This window comes from Rana temporaria, chromosome 5, assembly GCF_905171775.1.
Source record: "Rana temporaria chromosome 5, aRanTem1.1, whole genome shotgun sequence".
Classification (NCBI taxonomy): domain Eukaryota; kingdom Metazoa; phylum Chordata; class Amphibia; order Anura; family Ranidae; genus Rana; species Rana temporaria.
This window is the reverse complement of record NC_053493.1, coordinates 146380503-146398959: the sequence shown is the minus strand read 5'-3', so window position 1 is coordinate 146398959 and position 18457 is coordinate 146380503. Positions and strand designations below refer to the sequence as shown.

At 42.3% G+C, this 18457-nt stretch overlaps 1 protein-coding gene across 1 annotated transcript in view; it reads left to right on the top strand.

The window, feature by feature from the left end:
* The window catches only part of EEPD1 (endonuclease/exonuclease/phosphatase family domain containing 1), a 208132-nt gene that overhangs the window by 137290 nt on the left and 52385 nt on the right, over window positions 1-18457 (top strand). Inside the window, exon 2 of the mRNA XM_040353224.1 lies at window positions 9260-9311. Coding sequence (XP_040209158.1) covers window positions 9260-9311 — 52 coding nt within the window. The remainder of the gene's footprint in view (window positions 1-9259; window positions 9312-18457) is intronic.

Genomic DNA, 18457 nt, shown 5'->3' with positions numbered 1-18457 from the left:
ATTTGCCAGCTATATGTAGATGAACTAAAAATGTACAGCTACTGCACAAGAACCACTCCCTTGAACAGTTGAGGAGTTACCTATTGTCTGAAGAGACCTATCCTTAAAACCCGGAATCTAGACTCGATCTGGAGTAACATTCATTAGCTATTTCCCCATGTTGTGAGGGAACCCTTTCAAACCGTATGGTCCGAGAATGCTAGGCTATCATAACCCTCCTCTAACCTGGGATCCAGAGTCAGCCCAGACCCCAGGGACAGATGAACAACCGGAAAGGGCCTATGTGTAATATCACTGGGAATATATATCACTATATCAGAACTCTAAAACATTGCCAACAAATATATTAAGTATTTGAGAGAAAACAATATTCAAAATTAAAATGCTTTAAATTTAAATTTCACCGTGCCCATGTGCGGGTACTGGTGATTATTAACCTGTGTGCTAAAGGCTGCAGATCTGGGGCCATGCATTGTCTGTCGGTGTTTCTGTATTAGAATTCAATGTTTGACAGATGTATATTGCAGTTTCTTCCTTGCAAGGCCACCAGCTAGAACGTAGAAAGTTCAAAGCTCCCAATGTCTATAGTAATGAGTTTCAAAAGAGTATAGAAGGAGACTGTTGTCGAGCATTGCTCAGCTGTGGTTGTGTGATAATATTTATACCACACAAAACAAGGGGTGTGATAGTATCATATTAGAGAAGTATCAAAAACATGGTGGAAAAAAGGTTACAACATAACATCTTGGGTGTTAAGAAATCTCCAAATTTACCAAATAGTAAATAAAACAGTTTGCAACATTGAAACACTGGGTATATGTGTTCCCAAATAACCTGGTTGGGAAGTTTCAACAGGGCTTCATCTAATTGATTTCTCGAGATGCGACAGTGAAGAGGCTGATTTGTGGACATCAGTAGTTAGGTGTCCTTATCCAGTCTGTGTCTATATAGGTATACAGTAAAGTGACCGGGGTTTTCAAGAAAAAGGGGACTGCTCTTTCTTAAACAAAATTAATTTGATCTTAGCGGTCTCTCCGGGCTCTCCGGGCTGCTGGCAATAGAGGTTCCTGGTGATCCCCACCGGGGGTTTGCGAGTCTCGCATGCTCCTAGATTCTGATGGAGATCTTCGGCGACGGAAACTAGTGGTTTGTGTTTCCATTGGATCTGCACGTGGAGATGGCCATCTGTTGACTGACTGGCGATAAATCGCATACCACTCTGGCACCGACACAATGGGGATCCCTAATGTGTCACAGAAGCGTGGCAGGTCTTCTGGGACCTTGAGTAGTGCAGTACGGCCTTGATGAGTAGCGGAAAGGCAAAAGGGGAACTTCCACTTATAGCCTATGTTTTTCCCCCTTAACACCTCCAGTAAGGGCCTGAGATCACGGCGATGTTTAAGCGTAATACCGGATAGGTCCTGGTAAAGCTGTATCGGTGCACCATCATGTGATAAACGTTTGCCCCTTGCCTTTCTCAGTATGTCTTCCTTTAATCTAAAATCCGCCAGACAGCATACAATGTCTCTAGGTGGATCCGACTCTCTACCTTTGGGGCGTAGTGCACGATGAATCCTGACTATGTCAATTGCTGTTTGAGGGGGTCTTTCTAGGATAAAGTTGAAAATGGCCGTTACAGAGCTAGGAATAAGGTCCCCTTCAACCGATTCTGGCATACCTCTAATCCGTAGGTTCTGGCGTCTTCCACGGTTGTCAAGGTCCTCCATATGGCGGTTAACGTCCCTTAATTGGGGGGTGTGATCGTCAACTTTTATTGTTGAGCGTCTCAGAACCGTTTTTTGATCCTCCAGAGCGCTTTCGGTCTGTGCAACCCTGTTTGTGAGGGAGCGGAACTCCAGGCGTAGTTCTGAAATGGCTGCTGCCAAGGTTTCCTTAATATCTAAAGCAACGCTTTTGAGGTCATCAATAGTCAGGGTCCGGTGTGAGCCTGCATCATGCGATTCCGGTAAAGCCCGTCCGAGGGAGCAGTGGGAGGTGACGGCTCCGGACTTAGTATAATCTCATTCCCCTCTGAGTGTAAAGGTTGCTCCATTTCTGAGGTGATTCACTGGCGGGACGACGCCATGTTGTTTCTCGGCGCTCTGAACAGCTCCGGTGTGTTTTGTGACCCAGCGCCGGTATTTTCCCTTGGCGAACGGGACCGGGATGCAGAGTTGTGTCTAGAGGCTGTACCCATTCCAAAAAGACGAGTTAAATTAGGCTGGGTGATCTGCAAATAGCTCGGGTTGCTCTGAGGTGACAGGAGCTGAGAGCTTAAGCGTCCATTCTCCTCACGGTCCAGGCCACGCCCCCTAACTGTAGAATATTATGGTGTGCAAACTCCTATAAGTATATATTTTTTTCCTTGCAGTGTCAAGGTTCTAGACGGTATAAAGGGACGGTAGTAGGGACGTTTTTGAAAGGTTGTTGAGAATGTGGAATCAGATATATCCATGTAACTTTGTTAAAAATATGAAAATCTTTATTAGGCACATATGGTAATTTAGGACCTTTTCACCTGTAGAGACCAATGCAGCGAAATGGTGTCAGGAGAAAGTAGCCTCAGTAAGGTGTTTCTACCCTTAATGGAATGTACTGTGTTTAATATTTATGTATGCACATCCCAGTATTATATGTCTCAAGGCTCTAGGTTGTATGAAGGTTATTGTTTTATTGTACTCATTGACGTACATGGTAAACTGAGTACAAAAACTGTGCCTAGGTCCTTATTACATGTAGAGGCAATTTTTTATTTTTACAAGCTCTTAATTTACGAAGTCTCATTTGTCGGTATAATTAATTGAAAACAAAATATCACAATAGTAAGTATATTCTAAGAATATATTTACATATTAAAAAAATATTCTGAGAGGAGATGTGTTTTAACTTGCATAGCCTATAACCTGTACAAGGCGTTTTTCACAAAAAGGGTTAGACAAGAGGAAGGGCAGGTAAGCATAAGATTTTGGTGAGAAGGGGGTCAGGTAATGTTACAATGTATTATGTTTAATGTCACTTGTCTATTAAGAACAGGATATAAAGAACTTAGGGCTGTTTTTTTGTCCAATTTTTTTTTTTCCTGATCTTTAACATCTTCAAGCAAAATATTTTTTCCTATGTTCCAATACAGTATGATAAACTGCTGCAGAGAACCACTATGTTGTTTAGGAATCTGGCATTAGACTAATGAGTGGCAAGGAGTTGGGTATAATAATGAGCCCTTGGTCTGTTTGGGTCAATGTGATGAGGAACAAAATAAAGGGCTGACTTATTGGCGATTACTGTGCATTGTGTGGTGGTTTTTGGGGTCATTGGGTAGGGAGACCTAATTCTGGATGATTGTACTCGAGGACACTATAGTGGCCAGTGGGTATCATAAAGTTGTATACGCTGATGTCATACCACTTATATACATAACAGAACATACTTTTTTTTTTTAGCTAGATAATTTCCAGCCTCGTAAAACAGTCATCAGTAGATATATTTGGACAAAAGTAATTGACTGGTCTAATCAGTTCCAATCAGAGGTGTTCATGATTTTATCGGTAAAACCGTTATCATAAGTGAGCGACAGTTTCGGATTACTTTATCCTTTGAAAATTGTGTTTACCAAAAATAATCCTTCAAAAAGCTTTAAATGCCTCTTCGTTTTAACAAAATAAATATATCACAGATAATATATTTTTGGAATGGAGACAAATAATTTAAAAGTACAGTTAATCTTGTTTAGAATCATACAGGCCCGGATTCACAAAGCACTTGCGCCAACGTATCTCAAGATACGCCGACGTAAGTACAAATGTGCGCCGTCGTATCTATACGCCGACTCACATACTAAGATAAGCCTAAAAATAGGCTTCCTACAACCGACGTAACTTGCCTACGCCGTCGTATCGTGGGCACATATTTACGCTGGGCGCATTTGCCACTCCCATTGATTTGCTATACACATATGCGAATGAGGGAGATACGCCGATTCACGAACGTACTTGCGCCCGGCGCATAATATACGCAGTTTGCGTAAGACTAAATGCTACGTCCGGCGTAAAGTTATTCCCCATATATGAGGCGCAACCCATGCAAAGGTATGGACCAGGGAACTAAAGCCGTCGTATCTTTTGTCGTTTACGTTGTACGTGAATATGACTAGGCGTAGGTTACGTTCACGTCGTAGGCAGTGATCTGTCGTATCTTAGGGAGTAGTTCCGACGTGATTCTGAGCATGCGCAGTGGGATGCGTCCACGGGACGGCGCATGCGCCGTTTGTTATTCGTATCTTTATGGCGCTTAGCCCATCATTTGCATGGGGTCATGCCTCATTTGCATGGCTCATGCCCACTTCCACTTACAACGACTTACGCCTAAGAAACCCAGCACAGATTTGGTGGCAAGTGTTTTGTGAATTCGGTGCTTGCCTCTCTGCGCTGCGTCGCGTAGCGTAAAGAAGATACGCTACGGCGGCATAAATATGCGCCAATGTATGTGAATCCGGGCCACAGTGTTTGTGTATGTGTGTATATATGTGTATGTGATTTTTATTTTATTTTATTTTTTCAAATTTGGTTAAACTTTAGGCATTCATTCCAGGTGGTGCAATTTAGTTTTTTTTTCTATAAGAAAGCTTTATTTTGGTCCAGGAATGTGACTCTTTTACAATTTTACTCACTAGATTTGGCAAACGAATGTACACAAACACATCCCAATTGATTTGCTGTATTTTTAGGTTACAAGAGTGATACTAGTTCTTGTAAAACAAATTTACAGGAAGAAATACATTCCCTTCTCGTGTGTCACACACTGGAGAAAGAAAGTGAACATGCTGTAGAGACATTTAATAGCTTTTAATGATTTACTGTAAAAGCCATTTTACTGTCCTAATGCAGCTGATAGAACATTGTGTTATTAGCTTACTGAATGCTGACTTTGCATGGATATCAATATCAAACTGGATTAGTTAAGTGTGTGCAGGCTGCAGTATTATTAGGTAAACATAGAGCTGTCAGTGTGTATTTATTTCTTCTTCTGACTCGTTTTATGTCAACAATAAAATGTAAACTGCATACTGAGGCATTCTGTAAGCCGTAGGCCTCATTTACACAGCCGTAATAAACACGCATATACGACAGTTTTTTAAGCATGGATTTGAACGCAGCTCCATTGTTTTCAATGGAGGTGTTCACGCAGGTATGTAAAAACGCACTGTTTTCAGATCTGTCACGCAAAATCTAAAAAGCTGAATCTGAGGACAAGCGTATGCAGGAATATATATATATATATATATATATATATATATATATATATATATATATATATATATATATATATATATATATATATATATATATATATATATATATATATATATAAAACGAACTGTCTAATTTTTACACATTGAAAACAGATCTATTTACTTACTGATCTTTATGCAGGAACTTTTGTCCCAACAGTTGGGGAAAAATTGCAAACCTATTGCAATCAAAGCAGATTTTGATGAACAAAGCTATATATTTTTTGATTAAAAAAGTAATTTTAACTGGTTGCTGCCTCTATACACTGAATCTATTATTTTATTATAATTTCCAGATACAATTTTATGTGTGTATATATATATATATATATGTGTGTGTGTGTATGCGTATACAGCGGGTAAAATACAGTGTGTGTGTGTGTGTGTATGTATATGTATATAAATATATATTTATTATATATTATGTTATGTTTGTGTGTGGTTTTTTTTTTTTTAGTTTTTTTATGAACCAAGAATGAACTATATGGAGCAATTGTTGACCTCCTAAAAAATGTGACTTGCCTGTCTGTAATGCTGACCCTCTAGCTACTATACTTTAGAGTTGAACTCTAGTCAGCTATAAAAGACACAGGTCAATGCAGCTCTGTAGTGACTGGGCTGCTTTGACACTGATGCTTTTTATTTCTGCATTTTTACCTTGCTAAAAATTCAAGGAAAGCGCAATAAAAATATGTCCCTTTAAATCCTATGGGACCCTTCACACCACTGCGTTGCATGTGTGGTGCATTTTAAAAAGTCCTGCTTGCTGCATCTTTGGTGCACTTTTTAAAATCGCACCAAAAAACACAGCACCCATTTGAAATGAATAGAAAAGCATCAAAAATGCACCACAGTTGTGGTTTCAGTGCGTCTTTTGAGTTGCCTGTCCATGTTTCACAAGTGCATGCTGGGAGTCAGGCACCCAGAAAACACACTGGAAAAGCATCAAGCATTTTTTCAATGGAGCAGTGTGAAAGCACCCTAAAACCTTTAACGGTATTTTTCAAATGCAAGCAGTACAATGGCTTATTCACATTGACCTACTACAGCATGTCATGTTTACCCACACGTGAAAAACATTATGACGGCTCCTGGTGGTGGTACCTTATGTTAGCGGGTTAACGGGTACATCTCTAACTGCACTTTGCTCTGGTGAGATTTATAATCTGGATCATCTGCGGTTAGCCTTAAGCTGCCCATTAAATGTTGATGTCCATCCAGTGAAAGCCTGTCATTTTTCATTGTGGCAATGAAAATTACGTGTGAGGGAAAATGTATGCCCCCAGTGCTGCAGATTTTTGTTATTTTCAATTTCTTAATTATTTTTTAACTCCTACATTTCTTAAAGTGGTGTTTCACCCTAAAAACAAATTTCTAGCATGCCATCAAGCATACTAGCGCGAGCTACAGTATGCCTTTCTTTTATTTTTTGGCGCCGTACTTACGGTTTACTGCCGAAGTGAAGTTTCAGACTCCCCGTGGGGAATGGGGGTTCCTATGCACAGGAAAGATGATTGACGGCCAGCTATGGCGCGTCACGCTGCCCGAAGATAGCCGAAATAGGACTAGCCTCTTCACGGCGCTATACGGCGCCTGCGCACAGACATCGGAGCTGACTGCGCAGGCGCCGTGAAGAGGCAAGTCCTATTTCGGCTATCTTCGGGCAGCGTGACCCGCCATAGCCGGCCGTCAATCATCTTCCCTGTGCAGAGGAACGCCCATTCCCCGCGGGGAGTCTGAAACGTCACTACGGCAGTAAACCGTAAGTACGGCGCCAAAAAATAAAAGAAATGCGTACTATAGATTGCGCTAGTATGCTTGATGGCATGCTAGAAAAAAAAATGTTTTTTTAGGGTGAACCCCCGCTTTAATAAATACTAGCAATTAATAGCTGATCGTTTTGTTCTATCCCTATTTGATTTAACATCATCAATCGCTTTCAGGATGTTACAGGGATATAAAGTGCGCAATCTACCTAGTGAAGCCACAGTCTAACCATGTCCAACTATATCCAAAATGAAAAGAGTCTTTTTGACTGGAGGTAGAATATATCAGTAAAATTATATCCAGTCATTAGGGACCTCACACTGCTTGAGTAAACTTAATGGATATTGTGCAAGCAGATTGTATTGTTTGTGGCCAGGTTTACATTGAAAGCCCAGTGCAATGCAATAGGGCCTAAGTTCCTTTTTGTGCTGGTCCTCCCTCTCCTAGTCTACATACTGGTTTGCATGTGATAACATTAATCTAAAAAAAGGACATTTTCTGGTAAATACCCAATTTTATTTAGAAATACATGTAATTTCCTTTCTAGTGAAGTAGGTGGTGTTTTTTTTTTTGTTTGTTTTTTTATATGCCCAAAGCTCACTTCTGGCAGACTGCATTTAAACTTCACTTGAAAACAGGTTTATGCATTTGGTTCCAATATTCTGTCACAGGTTGGAAAAAAAGGGTTGGAAGCCGCCCCTGCTAGGGGAAGACAGTGGCCCAGATTCAGGTAGATCCGCGCAATATTTGCGTGGGCAAAGGGCAAAGGGCAACGATTTTTCTCTGCGCCCACGCAAATATTTCGATTTGCCCGCGATTCACGGAGCAGTAGCTCCGTAAATTGCGCGGGCGCTATGCTAATTAGCCCTGCGTAAGGGCGCCTAATGTAAATGATCCCGCCGGGGGCGGGAATCATTTAAATTAGGCGCGCTCCCGCGCCGAGCGAACAGCGCATGCTCCGTCGGGAAACTTTCCCGACGTGCATTGCGGCAAATGACGTCGCAAGGACGTCATTTGCTTCTAAGTGAACGTGAATGGCGTCCAGCGCCATTCACGAATCACTTACGTAAACGACGTGAAATTTAAATTTCACGAGCGGGAAGGGCGGCTATACTTTAGCATTGGCTGCTCCTACTATGAGAAGGAGCAGCCTTACGCTAAAGTCGCCGTACGGAAACTCCGTACCTTGCGTGCGCAGGGCCCGCGCAACTTTTGTGAATCGGTGGTAGTATGCAATTTGCATACTATACGCCGATCACAATGGCCGCGCCCCCTAGCAGCCAACGCAAGAATGCAGCCTGAGATATGAAGGCATAAGGAGGCTTATGTCTGTCATATCCTAGGCTGCAGTCCGAGTAGCGATGTTCCTGAATCAGGGGCATTCGCTACGCGGGAGCAAAACAGCTATTGCGCCGCGCAACCTATGGTTGCGCGGGCGCAATAGCTTCTTGAATCTGGGCCAGTGATTATTGCTATCAGCTACACCAGCCGATAGCAATATTCGCATATAAAAATACGGCAGACTGGGTGTACCCAATTAACTGATAGATCAACTTGATACATTCAGCCTGCCCATACTTGGTTCTAATCTTGGTCAGTTCCTTAGAACCGTCTATGGCCAGCCTTAAAGGAACACTAAAGGTACAATTATTTTTTTTTTTAAATAACATACATGTTATACTTACCTCCACTGTGCAGATCGTTTTGCACAGAGTGACCCGGATCCGTGTCTTCTGGGGTCCCTCGGCGGCTGTCTCGGCTCCTCCTCGCAAAAGCTTTCCACGTTCATGCGAGCTCCCTCGCATGGTGGAAAGCTTTTGCGAGCGCGCTCCCGTGATACAGCAGCGGCCATAGCCGCCGACTGTATCACTTGGCCCCGCCCCCCGGCGCGCCGCGTCATCCGCTGTGATTGACAGCAGCGCCAGCTAATGGCTGCGCTGCTATCAATCCGCCCAGCCTAGCCAATCAACGGCCAGGCTGGGAACCGAGCAGGATGTCAAGCACGCGCCCGGGACTTTCGAACGGTGAGGTAAGTAAAACGGGGGCTCGGGGGGGGGGGGGGGGGGTGCTGTCAGATGTTTTTTTACCTTAATGCATAGGATGCATTAAGGTAAAAAAACTTTTACCTTTACAACTCCTTTAATCTGCTCAACATTTGTCATATGCTGTATCTAAGTACTTACCTGTGTTTTCTTTTATCTTTAGCATCAAACTTGTAGCTGTCCAAGATTTAACTGACAAGGATGCACTGGAAAAGGTAACTTACTTTTCTGTAAAACCATAATTGTTACATATTATTGCTGTACAGCAGGGCTGGACTGGGACAAAAATTTGGCCCTGGACTTCATCCAGACTGGCCCACTTTGACAGGTCTCTCCCATGGCGGCCGGACAACTCCCGTCCCCCCAGCCACCCAAGCCCCCTCTCCCCCTTCACTAGCCACTAGCCGCTCTACTTTATTAGAGTAGAACGACTGGTACTAATACTCTTATACACAGTACCAGTGGGGAAGCTAGACATAATTTCACCCGGGACAAGGTTAGGCAGAAGTGAGAAACTCCCAGGCCATAGCTGTTGAGTCAGCCATCTGTCCCCTCCCCGTGCTCCTTCTGGTCCCCCCCATTCTCCTCTGTTGTCCCCCCTGCTCCTCTGGTCCTCCCCCTGCTTCTCTGTTCCTGCCCAGGTGAGCGCTGCGGGGAGGAAGAGACAAAGGAGTGGAGGGGGGCAGCGGTCTGCTGTCACTGAAGCCGGCCCACTGAGCCATCGGCCCACCGGGAAACTCCCAGTGGGCCGATGGCCAGTCCGTCCCTGCTGTACAGTGACAAAAGATGCTGCTCATACTTTAAACCTAAGTTCCAAGCTATGATAAAAGTCCACCAATCAAAAGCCCCATAAAAGTGTAAGGCCCCGTACTCACGACCAAACATGTCTGCTGAAACTGGTCCGCGGACCAGTTTCAGCAGACATGTTTGGCCGTGTGTAGGCCCGAGCGGACCATTTTCGGGCGGATCGGACAGGTTTCCAGCGGACAACTGTTTCCTGGACTTGCTTTAAAATAGTCCGCTGGAAACCTGTCCCCCCGACATGTACGGTCGTCTGTACAGACCTACCCTACATGTCCGGCCGCCCGCCATCCCTCGCATGCGTCGAATGACTTCGACGCATGCGTGGAAGCATTTAAAAGGCAGGCCCGCCCACGTCGCCGCGTCATTGTCGCGGCGACACCGCGTCATCGACGCGGCGACACCGCGGACACGCCCCGCGTATTGTTTACACGTGGAATTCTGTTCGATGGTGTGTACAACAGTCGAACAAAAGTCCCCGGGCAGACATGTCCGATGAAAACGGTCCGCGGACCGGTTTCATCGGACATGTCTGCTCGTGAGTACAAGGCCTGAAAGATGTTGCTTGCCTGAAGAGCTGTATTTGTGGCACATCACCAGGCATACCTCATCCACCCCTTCTCCATTCGAAAAAAAAACCTCTCCTAGAATTTCCAACAAGTTGCAAAAAAATGTATTAAAAAGAGAGTTTGTAAGGTATGTTAGTGTTGATTGTCCTGGAAATTACAATTGGTTTCTGTAACACTTAGGCCGGGTACACACGGGCAAACATGTACGATGAAACCGGTCCGTCGGACCGTTTTCACCGTACATGTCTGCCCAGGGGACTTCTGTACGATGGCTGTACTAACCATCGTACAGAAGTCCGCATGTAAACAATACGCGGGGCATGTCCACGTCGTCGCCGTGACGATGACGCGGCGACCTGGGCGGGCCTGCCTTTTAAATGCTTCCACGCATGCGTCAAAGCCATTCGACGCATGCGAGGGACCATACATGTCCGAGCGGGCAGGATTCCAGCGGACGGTTTTAAAACAAGTCCACGAATATTTGCCCGCTGGGAAAAGGCCCAGCGGGCAAATGTTTGCTGGAATTCTGCCCGCTCGCGCCTACACACGACCGAACATGTATGCTGAAACTGGTCCGCGGACCAGTTTCAGCATACATGTTTGGTCGTGTGTACGGGGCCTTAGATTATACAACTTTTTAATACATGAGCCTTCCCTCAAAATATACTCGCTTGACATTGACAATCAAGTGCATTCTCCCACTACATAGCTGTTGGTAAATTTAAAAGAGATCAAAATGTGTGGCTAGCTATAAGATCTGTTTCCATATAACAAATAAAATGTTCCAAAATATAATCATCCAATGTTTCATCTATCTCCAAATCCTATGCATGCATTGGGTCTTGAATGAGCTTTTAAAAGCGCTACACATTCTACTGAATTTATATAGAATTGCATTTTTAAATTGTAACATGTGACTGGATTAGACCACATTTGCTAAGGTAGGATATTTAAAATGTAAATCTGACATAAAAACATGTTTCTGAAATATTTTATGCACAGCAGTATCAAGCTGATCTCATTCTGCTTTACCTCTTATAAAACATATAAAAGTACCAGACAGCCATGTTTGAAGGGTTTCTTGCCTCTTGAAAGGGTTTCCTTGACATGTAAAAAGGTCCAGATTTATATACAATATGAGCATATGTGCAACCATACCAAATCAGATTTCATGTTGTGTTTTAAACTGAAATCTGATGGGTTATTGAACACATATCTTAATAAAGAAGCCTAATTCTGCAAATTTAACTTTGTAATTTTGTCACATCAATTCTCTAGACTGTGAGAACTAACATGTAGTGTGAGAAAAGGCAATGACTGGCCTGGCTTGGCATACAGAACTATTGGAGTTGTGCGAGGGCACATTGCTCATCACAAGCAAGCAAGCAAGCCTTGTGTTGCATCACAAGCAAGCCTTGTGTTGACCAGCCGGATAAGAGTCACTGATCCGTAGAAATGATGGGCCTCCTCTTTGTATCATCAGAACCTTAGAACTGAGAAGGCAGCCTTGTGTTGACCAGCCGGATAAGAGTCACTGGCAGGGCAGCCATCAGGAATTATGGGGCCCATTACACAGCTTCAGGCATGGGCCCTCCTGGAGCAGAGAAACGGGGGGGGGGGGGGGGTTGGGTGCTGCTGCCTGCTGAAATTGAGAAGCGAGGGGGCGCTGCCGCGAATTGAGAAGCGGGGGGGGAATATATATAAGAAAAAGAAGGGTAGCCACCTGGGACCTCTGGGCCCTTTAATACAAAAATAACTAAAACAAATATATATAAAAAAATAAAATAAACATTTATAAAAAATGAAAAAAAGGGGGTTGCCATCCAGGGCCCTGGGGACCTCTGGGCCCTTTAATAAAAAAAATATATAAACAAAAACAAACATTTATAAAAAAAAAAGGGTGTTTGCCACATGGGGCCCTGGGGACCTCTGAGCCCTTTAATAAATAAATATATATATATATATATATATATATATATATATATATATATATATATATATATATATATATATATAAAAGAAATAAAACATTTATAAAAAAAAGGGGGTTGCCATCTGGGGACCTCTGGGCCCTTTATTATTATTATTATTATTATTATTATTAATAATATATTTTTTATATATATATATATATATATATATATATATATATATATAAAAATATATAAAACATAAATAAAAAAAGGGGGGTTGCCATCTGGGGCCCTGTGGGCCTCCGGGCCCCTGGGAACCTCCGGACCCCTAAAAAAAAAAAAAAAAAACCTCCGGGCCCCTTACAGGTGTACTGCCTGTACCCCCCTGATGGCGGCCCTGGTCACTGGTCTGTTGAAATGATGGGCCTCTTCTTTCTAGCCTTAGAACTGAGAAGGCAGCCTTGTGTTGACCAGCCAGATAAGAGTCACTGATCTGTGGAATGGATGGGCCTCCTCTTTGTAGCATCAGAACCTTAGAACTGAGAAGGCAGTCTTGTGCATCACATGGTTTTAGGAGATGTCAGCTTCTTCTAGGTAAAATGCACTAAACATATATCCTCTCTCTAACCATATAAGCATGACTTTTTATTGGTCCATATGAGCTCTTTTTTAATTTGTTAAAATCACTCTGTCACCATTGGTGATCAGATAAAATCTAGCAGATTGGATCTAGTATGGTCTAAACTCTGACTTGCACAATTGTTCAAGTTGTTCATGCAGTTCAGTCAAACGTTTTACTGGACTGACAATTTAATGTTCAATTCAGTAAAATTTTCAGAACAGCCAATAACAAGGAAATGAACAATCTAGGACTTATTGTTAAGGTTAAATCTGTCAGCACCCCTGAGATCTATTGTCAGGTTTGGTGGAGGTTTCAATTTCACAGCTGCTTTGGGTGAAAACTAAACATACCTTTTGGCAAAAGGCCCTGGTGAAACAAAGCTTGCCAAGAAAGGGTGACCTCGGTGTAGCACAGATCTACTGCCAGCCATTGTTTCTGTGCTCGCAAATAACTGTTCTCAAGGGTCTGTTTCAGAACGGGAAAATAGGATCTTGTTGAGTCCCTTGAATATGTAATAAGATTTACCTTCCTAATCTTCTGGTTTAAAGATTAAGTGGCAGATCAGATGGGTGGCATGCATTTTACATGAGCTTTTGTTTTTAGACATATAATCGTTATGACATCTCAGGCTGAAGTTATATAATGTTCATAATGTGGCTCTGTTGCTTTTCTTTATCTGAATAGCTCCTGTTTAAACTACACATTTCAGATTGCTTTCTTTGGCCATAAGCTGCAGATTTGAAGCAATTTAATATACAAAAAATATTTACAGCTTTCCATTATAATATATTTTAAATGAACCTGTGAAGAGTAAATAGAAAGGATGTGCTATTTAATCCAGTTAGCAAGCAAGTGCATGTATATTTCTAAAATCTGCTTTACAGTATTTTAGGGCCCCCATAACCTGCAATGGGTGTCTTTACTGATAAGTACACCGGAAGAAACAAACTTCACTTAAATGGGGAGGGTGCCGCTTTGTTTGGAGAGAAGATAGCCAGAAAGTTGGAGGAAATTTTAAACTAGGTGGTAGGGAGGGATCAAAGGAAGGTATAGCCAGCAGTGAGCGAGCGTTAAAGGGTGCTACTGGGGGGCGATATTGGTATTGCAACTAGAGTACCTAAACCCACAGTGCATAGGTGGACAAAATCCAATTTCAGTCTCGGAAACAAACAAGGAGAAAATAATGTGCACCCATCCAAAACTAAAAGGCATGGCATGATTACAAGTTATAGAAGTCTAGCTAAAAATTGGAAGAACAGCTGCTGATACACGAGGAGGATTTCAACTTCGTAAAAATATCAGAAACGTAGTTTGACAGCTCACATGATTGGCTTGCTACTGTCCAGGGGTACTCCTTATATCTAAGCAACAGCGAAGGAAGAAGAGGGGAAGGGGTGTGCCTGTATGTCAGGAGTGATTTGCTAGGGAGCATGAGGGACAGCATTGCTAATGGGGCAAAGGAGGAGGTAGAATCCTTGTGGCTGGAGCTTCAAAGGGAAGAAACAAATGGGAAATGGATATTGGGTATATGCTACAAGCCCCCTAACCTGAAGGACGAAGAGGAGTCTGATCTCCTGTCAGTTAGGAATGGCGGTGAGGCAAACTCACTCATTTAAGACTCGTAATTTCTTAAATGTCTTGCAGTACAACTTCATGTGTCACTTGGTGGATAACCCAACTAGAAATAATTATCTGCTAAATCTACTATTAACAAATAAACAAATCTGATTGCAGATGTAGAAAAAAGGGATAACTTGGGAAACAGCGATCGCAGAGTAATTACATTCAGCATGAATCATAGAAAAAAGAGGCACGAGGGTAGTGCAAAAACTCAAAATGTCAAAAGAGCCAACTTTTCTAAACTGCGCTCCATACTACAGTATTCATTGGGATCAAATTCTAGAAACAATAAACACTGGGGGGAAATTGGAGTGCTTTAAGAACATATTAAATAATGGCAAACAAGGTCAGAGCACATCTGCCCCATAAATTATGATCAGGGGAAGGTGGTTACAAATGACAAGGAGATTGCAACTATTCGAAGTGCATTCTTCTCTTCAGTTTTTAGAAAGGAAAATAATGGGTATAATAATCAAGACAGTATTGTTTGCCACAAGGGTACATTCCATGTTGTGTTACTAACAGAAGCCCAAGTTCACAAAAGACTTAAAAACGTAAATAAATCACCAAGACTAGATAGCATACAAAAAAGAACCTAGCCAGTTTATAGTCAGACCGTTATTCCTCATTTTTAAGGAAAGCTTCGTGACTAGAAAGTTTATTGGCAAAAAGCCAACATGGTCCCAATATTTTAAAAAGGGCCAAGATATATACCTGGAAACTACAGGCCAGTACACCTAACATCAGTAGTATATAACGATTGGAGGGGATGATAGAGGCTATATTCAAGAATTTTCTTATGAAAACAGTATATATAGTAGTAATCAGCATATATTTTTGAAAGATGCCAGACCAATCTGTTAACTTTCCATGAGGAAGTGAGCTGTTATCTAGATAGAGGAAGTACTATAGACAGAGCTTTTTTTCTCAGAAAATAGGTGCAGGAACTCAACCACGACCCTGTTCAGATTTCACAAACAGTAGAAGGGTCTTAAAGGGGTATTAAATATCAGGATTGCATTACATACAGAGTACAGTGTTCAGGGGGGTTACACGCAGAGTGTGGAGCTGTCACTTATAAACACAGAAACCAGACTTCTGTGTTTACAAGTGATTGTGGTGAGCGGGCACCAAAGGGTCTGAGCCAGAGGTGGTGGAACTGAGTTCCCCCAAGTTCCCCCTGAAAAAAAGCCCTGACTATAGATGTGGTGTATCTGGATTTTGCCAAAGCATTTGATACAGTTCCCCATAAATGCTTAATTTACAAATTGAGGTCTGTTGGCATGAATGATAGTGTATACCTGGATAGAAACTGGTTACAGGTGTTTTCCAAAGGACAGTAATAAATAATATGTGCTCAGAATGCTCTGGAGTTGTGAGTAGGATGCCGCAAAGGCTCTATGATGTGGCCAATTCTGTTTCATTTATTCATAAATGATATAGAGGTTAGTATAAGTATTTCAGGCTCAGTGTTTGCTGATGATACAAAGCTAAGCAGTGCAATAACTTCATGTTGAAAGACGTAAAGTAATCCACTTGGGAGCTAAATGTAGGAACACAAGTTACTCGCTAGGGGGGAAAACCCTTGGGAAAATGGATGGAAAAAGATCTACAGGTCCTAGTGGATTACAGGCTGCAGCAAGAAAAGCTAGCAGAGAATTAGCATGCATTAAAAAGGGTATTTACTCAAGGAATAAAACTATAATTCTACCACTTTACAGTCCAGTTCTGGTTACCAGTCCTCAGGAAGGATGTGCTGAAACCGGAGAGAGTGAAGAGAAGGGCAACAAAGCTAATAAAGGGGCTGGAGGACCTCAGTTATTAGGAATGACTACAATGATTAAACTTAGTAAGAGGATATGATAATGATGTAGAAATATCTCAATGGTGATTCTAGCATTGGAAGAAAACTATTTAGTCTCAGGTTGTTTAAGAGGACATGTGGCCTATAATGAAGTTGGACAAAAAGCGGCATAACTTTAAACTCCATAAGGGGTTCTTTGCTGTCAGAGCAATAAGGATGTAGTGTCAGCAGGGAGTGTCTTAGATGGTCATCTTAGCGAGCGCATTATACAGGGATATAGGAAATGGTAGTGACATAAACACACACAAGTTAAACTGGATGGATTGGTGTCATTATTCAACCTTATCAACTATGTAGGTAATAAGATGCATCCATTGGGAAAGGATGAGGACAAATACACTTACCAAGACCAGTATGGGCTGTCAAGGCACCCACAAATACATTAGGGAATGCTCAGATATCTATAGACCTTTCCTATTGCCTGATGGTCAAGCCTGGTTATAGAGAAAATTCGCTAGAATTGATTTTCCTGACCTTATTTATCACCATTGTTTTGCTCCGTGACAGTCCAGCATCTGCATGCTCCATTTCCTGCCACATAAACATGCAACCCTAATTAGTTTGCAGTGACTATCTTATTGACAATAATCATTATCCTCTGACTAGATGTGTAATATGTAAAAATGTTCTAACTCTACTCTAGGTTTACTGAAATTAAGTTATTGAGATGTCAAATGCAGGTCTCAATTATTGCAACACTTAAACTGACCATGTGATTATAGCTGACAGACATTCCAACTCTCAGTCTAGGTTAGTACTGGTTAGTACTGTGAGGTTTCTCAGAATCCAAGGAACTTAAAGAGACTCTGACACTTTTCCCTGAATTCAAGGCAATGTGACAGATCTTCTTGACATAACAAGCCCCTGTAACTTATACCTACCTTTTTCAAGCCCCCACCTCTGTATTCTTCTGTCAAAGCTGGGAGTCCAACCATGTTCAAGCTTCATGGATGGTGGAAAGTAGGAAACAGACATATTCTTTTTTTTTTCTTTGCAGTTTAAAGCGGGGGTTCACCCGAAAAAAAAAATTTAACATTAGATTGAGGCTAATTGTGGGAAGCACAATCGGGTGTTTTTTTTTAAATCAATGCAGTACTTACCGTTTTAGAGATAAATGTTCTCCGCGGCTTCCTGGTATGGGCTGCGGGACTGGGCGTTCCTATTTGATTGACAGCCTTCCGACCGTCGCATACAGTGCGTCACGAGTTTCCGAAAGAAGCCGAACGTCGGTGCTGCTCTATACGGCGCCTGTGCACTGACTTTCGGCAACTCGTAACGCGCTGTATGCGACGGTTGGAAGGCTGTCAATCAAATAGGAACGCCCAGTCCCGCACACCATACCCGGAAGCCGCGAAGAACATTTATCTCTAAAACGGTATGTACTGCATTGATTTAAAAAAAAAAAACACCTGATTGTGCTTCCCACAATTAGCCTCAATCTAATGTTAAAAATGTGTTTTTCGGGTGAACCCCCGCTTTAAGCTTACTTACCAGGGTTGTGCAGTTAAGGTAAATTTTTACAAATAAAGCAAGCCTAAACTGATCATTTATTTCATCTTAGCACACAGGAGGTTACTGGGATAGAAAGTGAGGGGAAATCCACCACAAAAAAAGACAGAGATTAAAGTCTAAAAGAGAATATAATTTTTCCAAACTGTGATGTACTTATATTGCTGCTTCTGTTTTTTCCTTAGCTTACAAATGGTTAGGCAGTAAATGATGTGATTTCCTTTCCTGCAGTCAGTGTTTATGGGGGAATCCCTCCTGTGGAGCTATTGTGTCCTCCTGGTAGTTGGGGGGGGGGGGGGGGTTGTGGGAATCCAGTAATTTTTTCTAGTGGTTATAGTCGCTGGCAATAATCGTGTACTAGAAATCCAACGTGCAGGTTGTACCCAAGTCGATCGATGGATCAACTTGGGTACAACCAATCTGTCCGTACATGGATCGAATCTCCGCTTGTCCCTGTTGAACC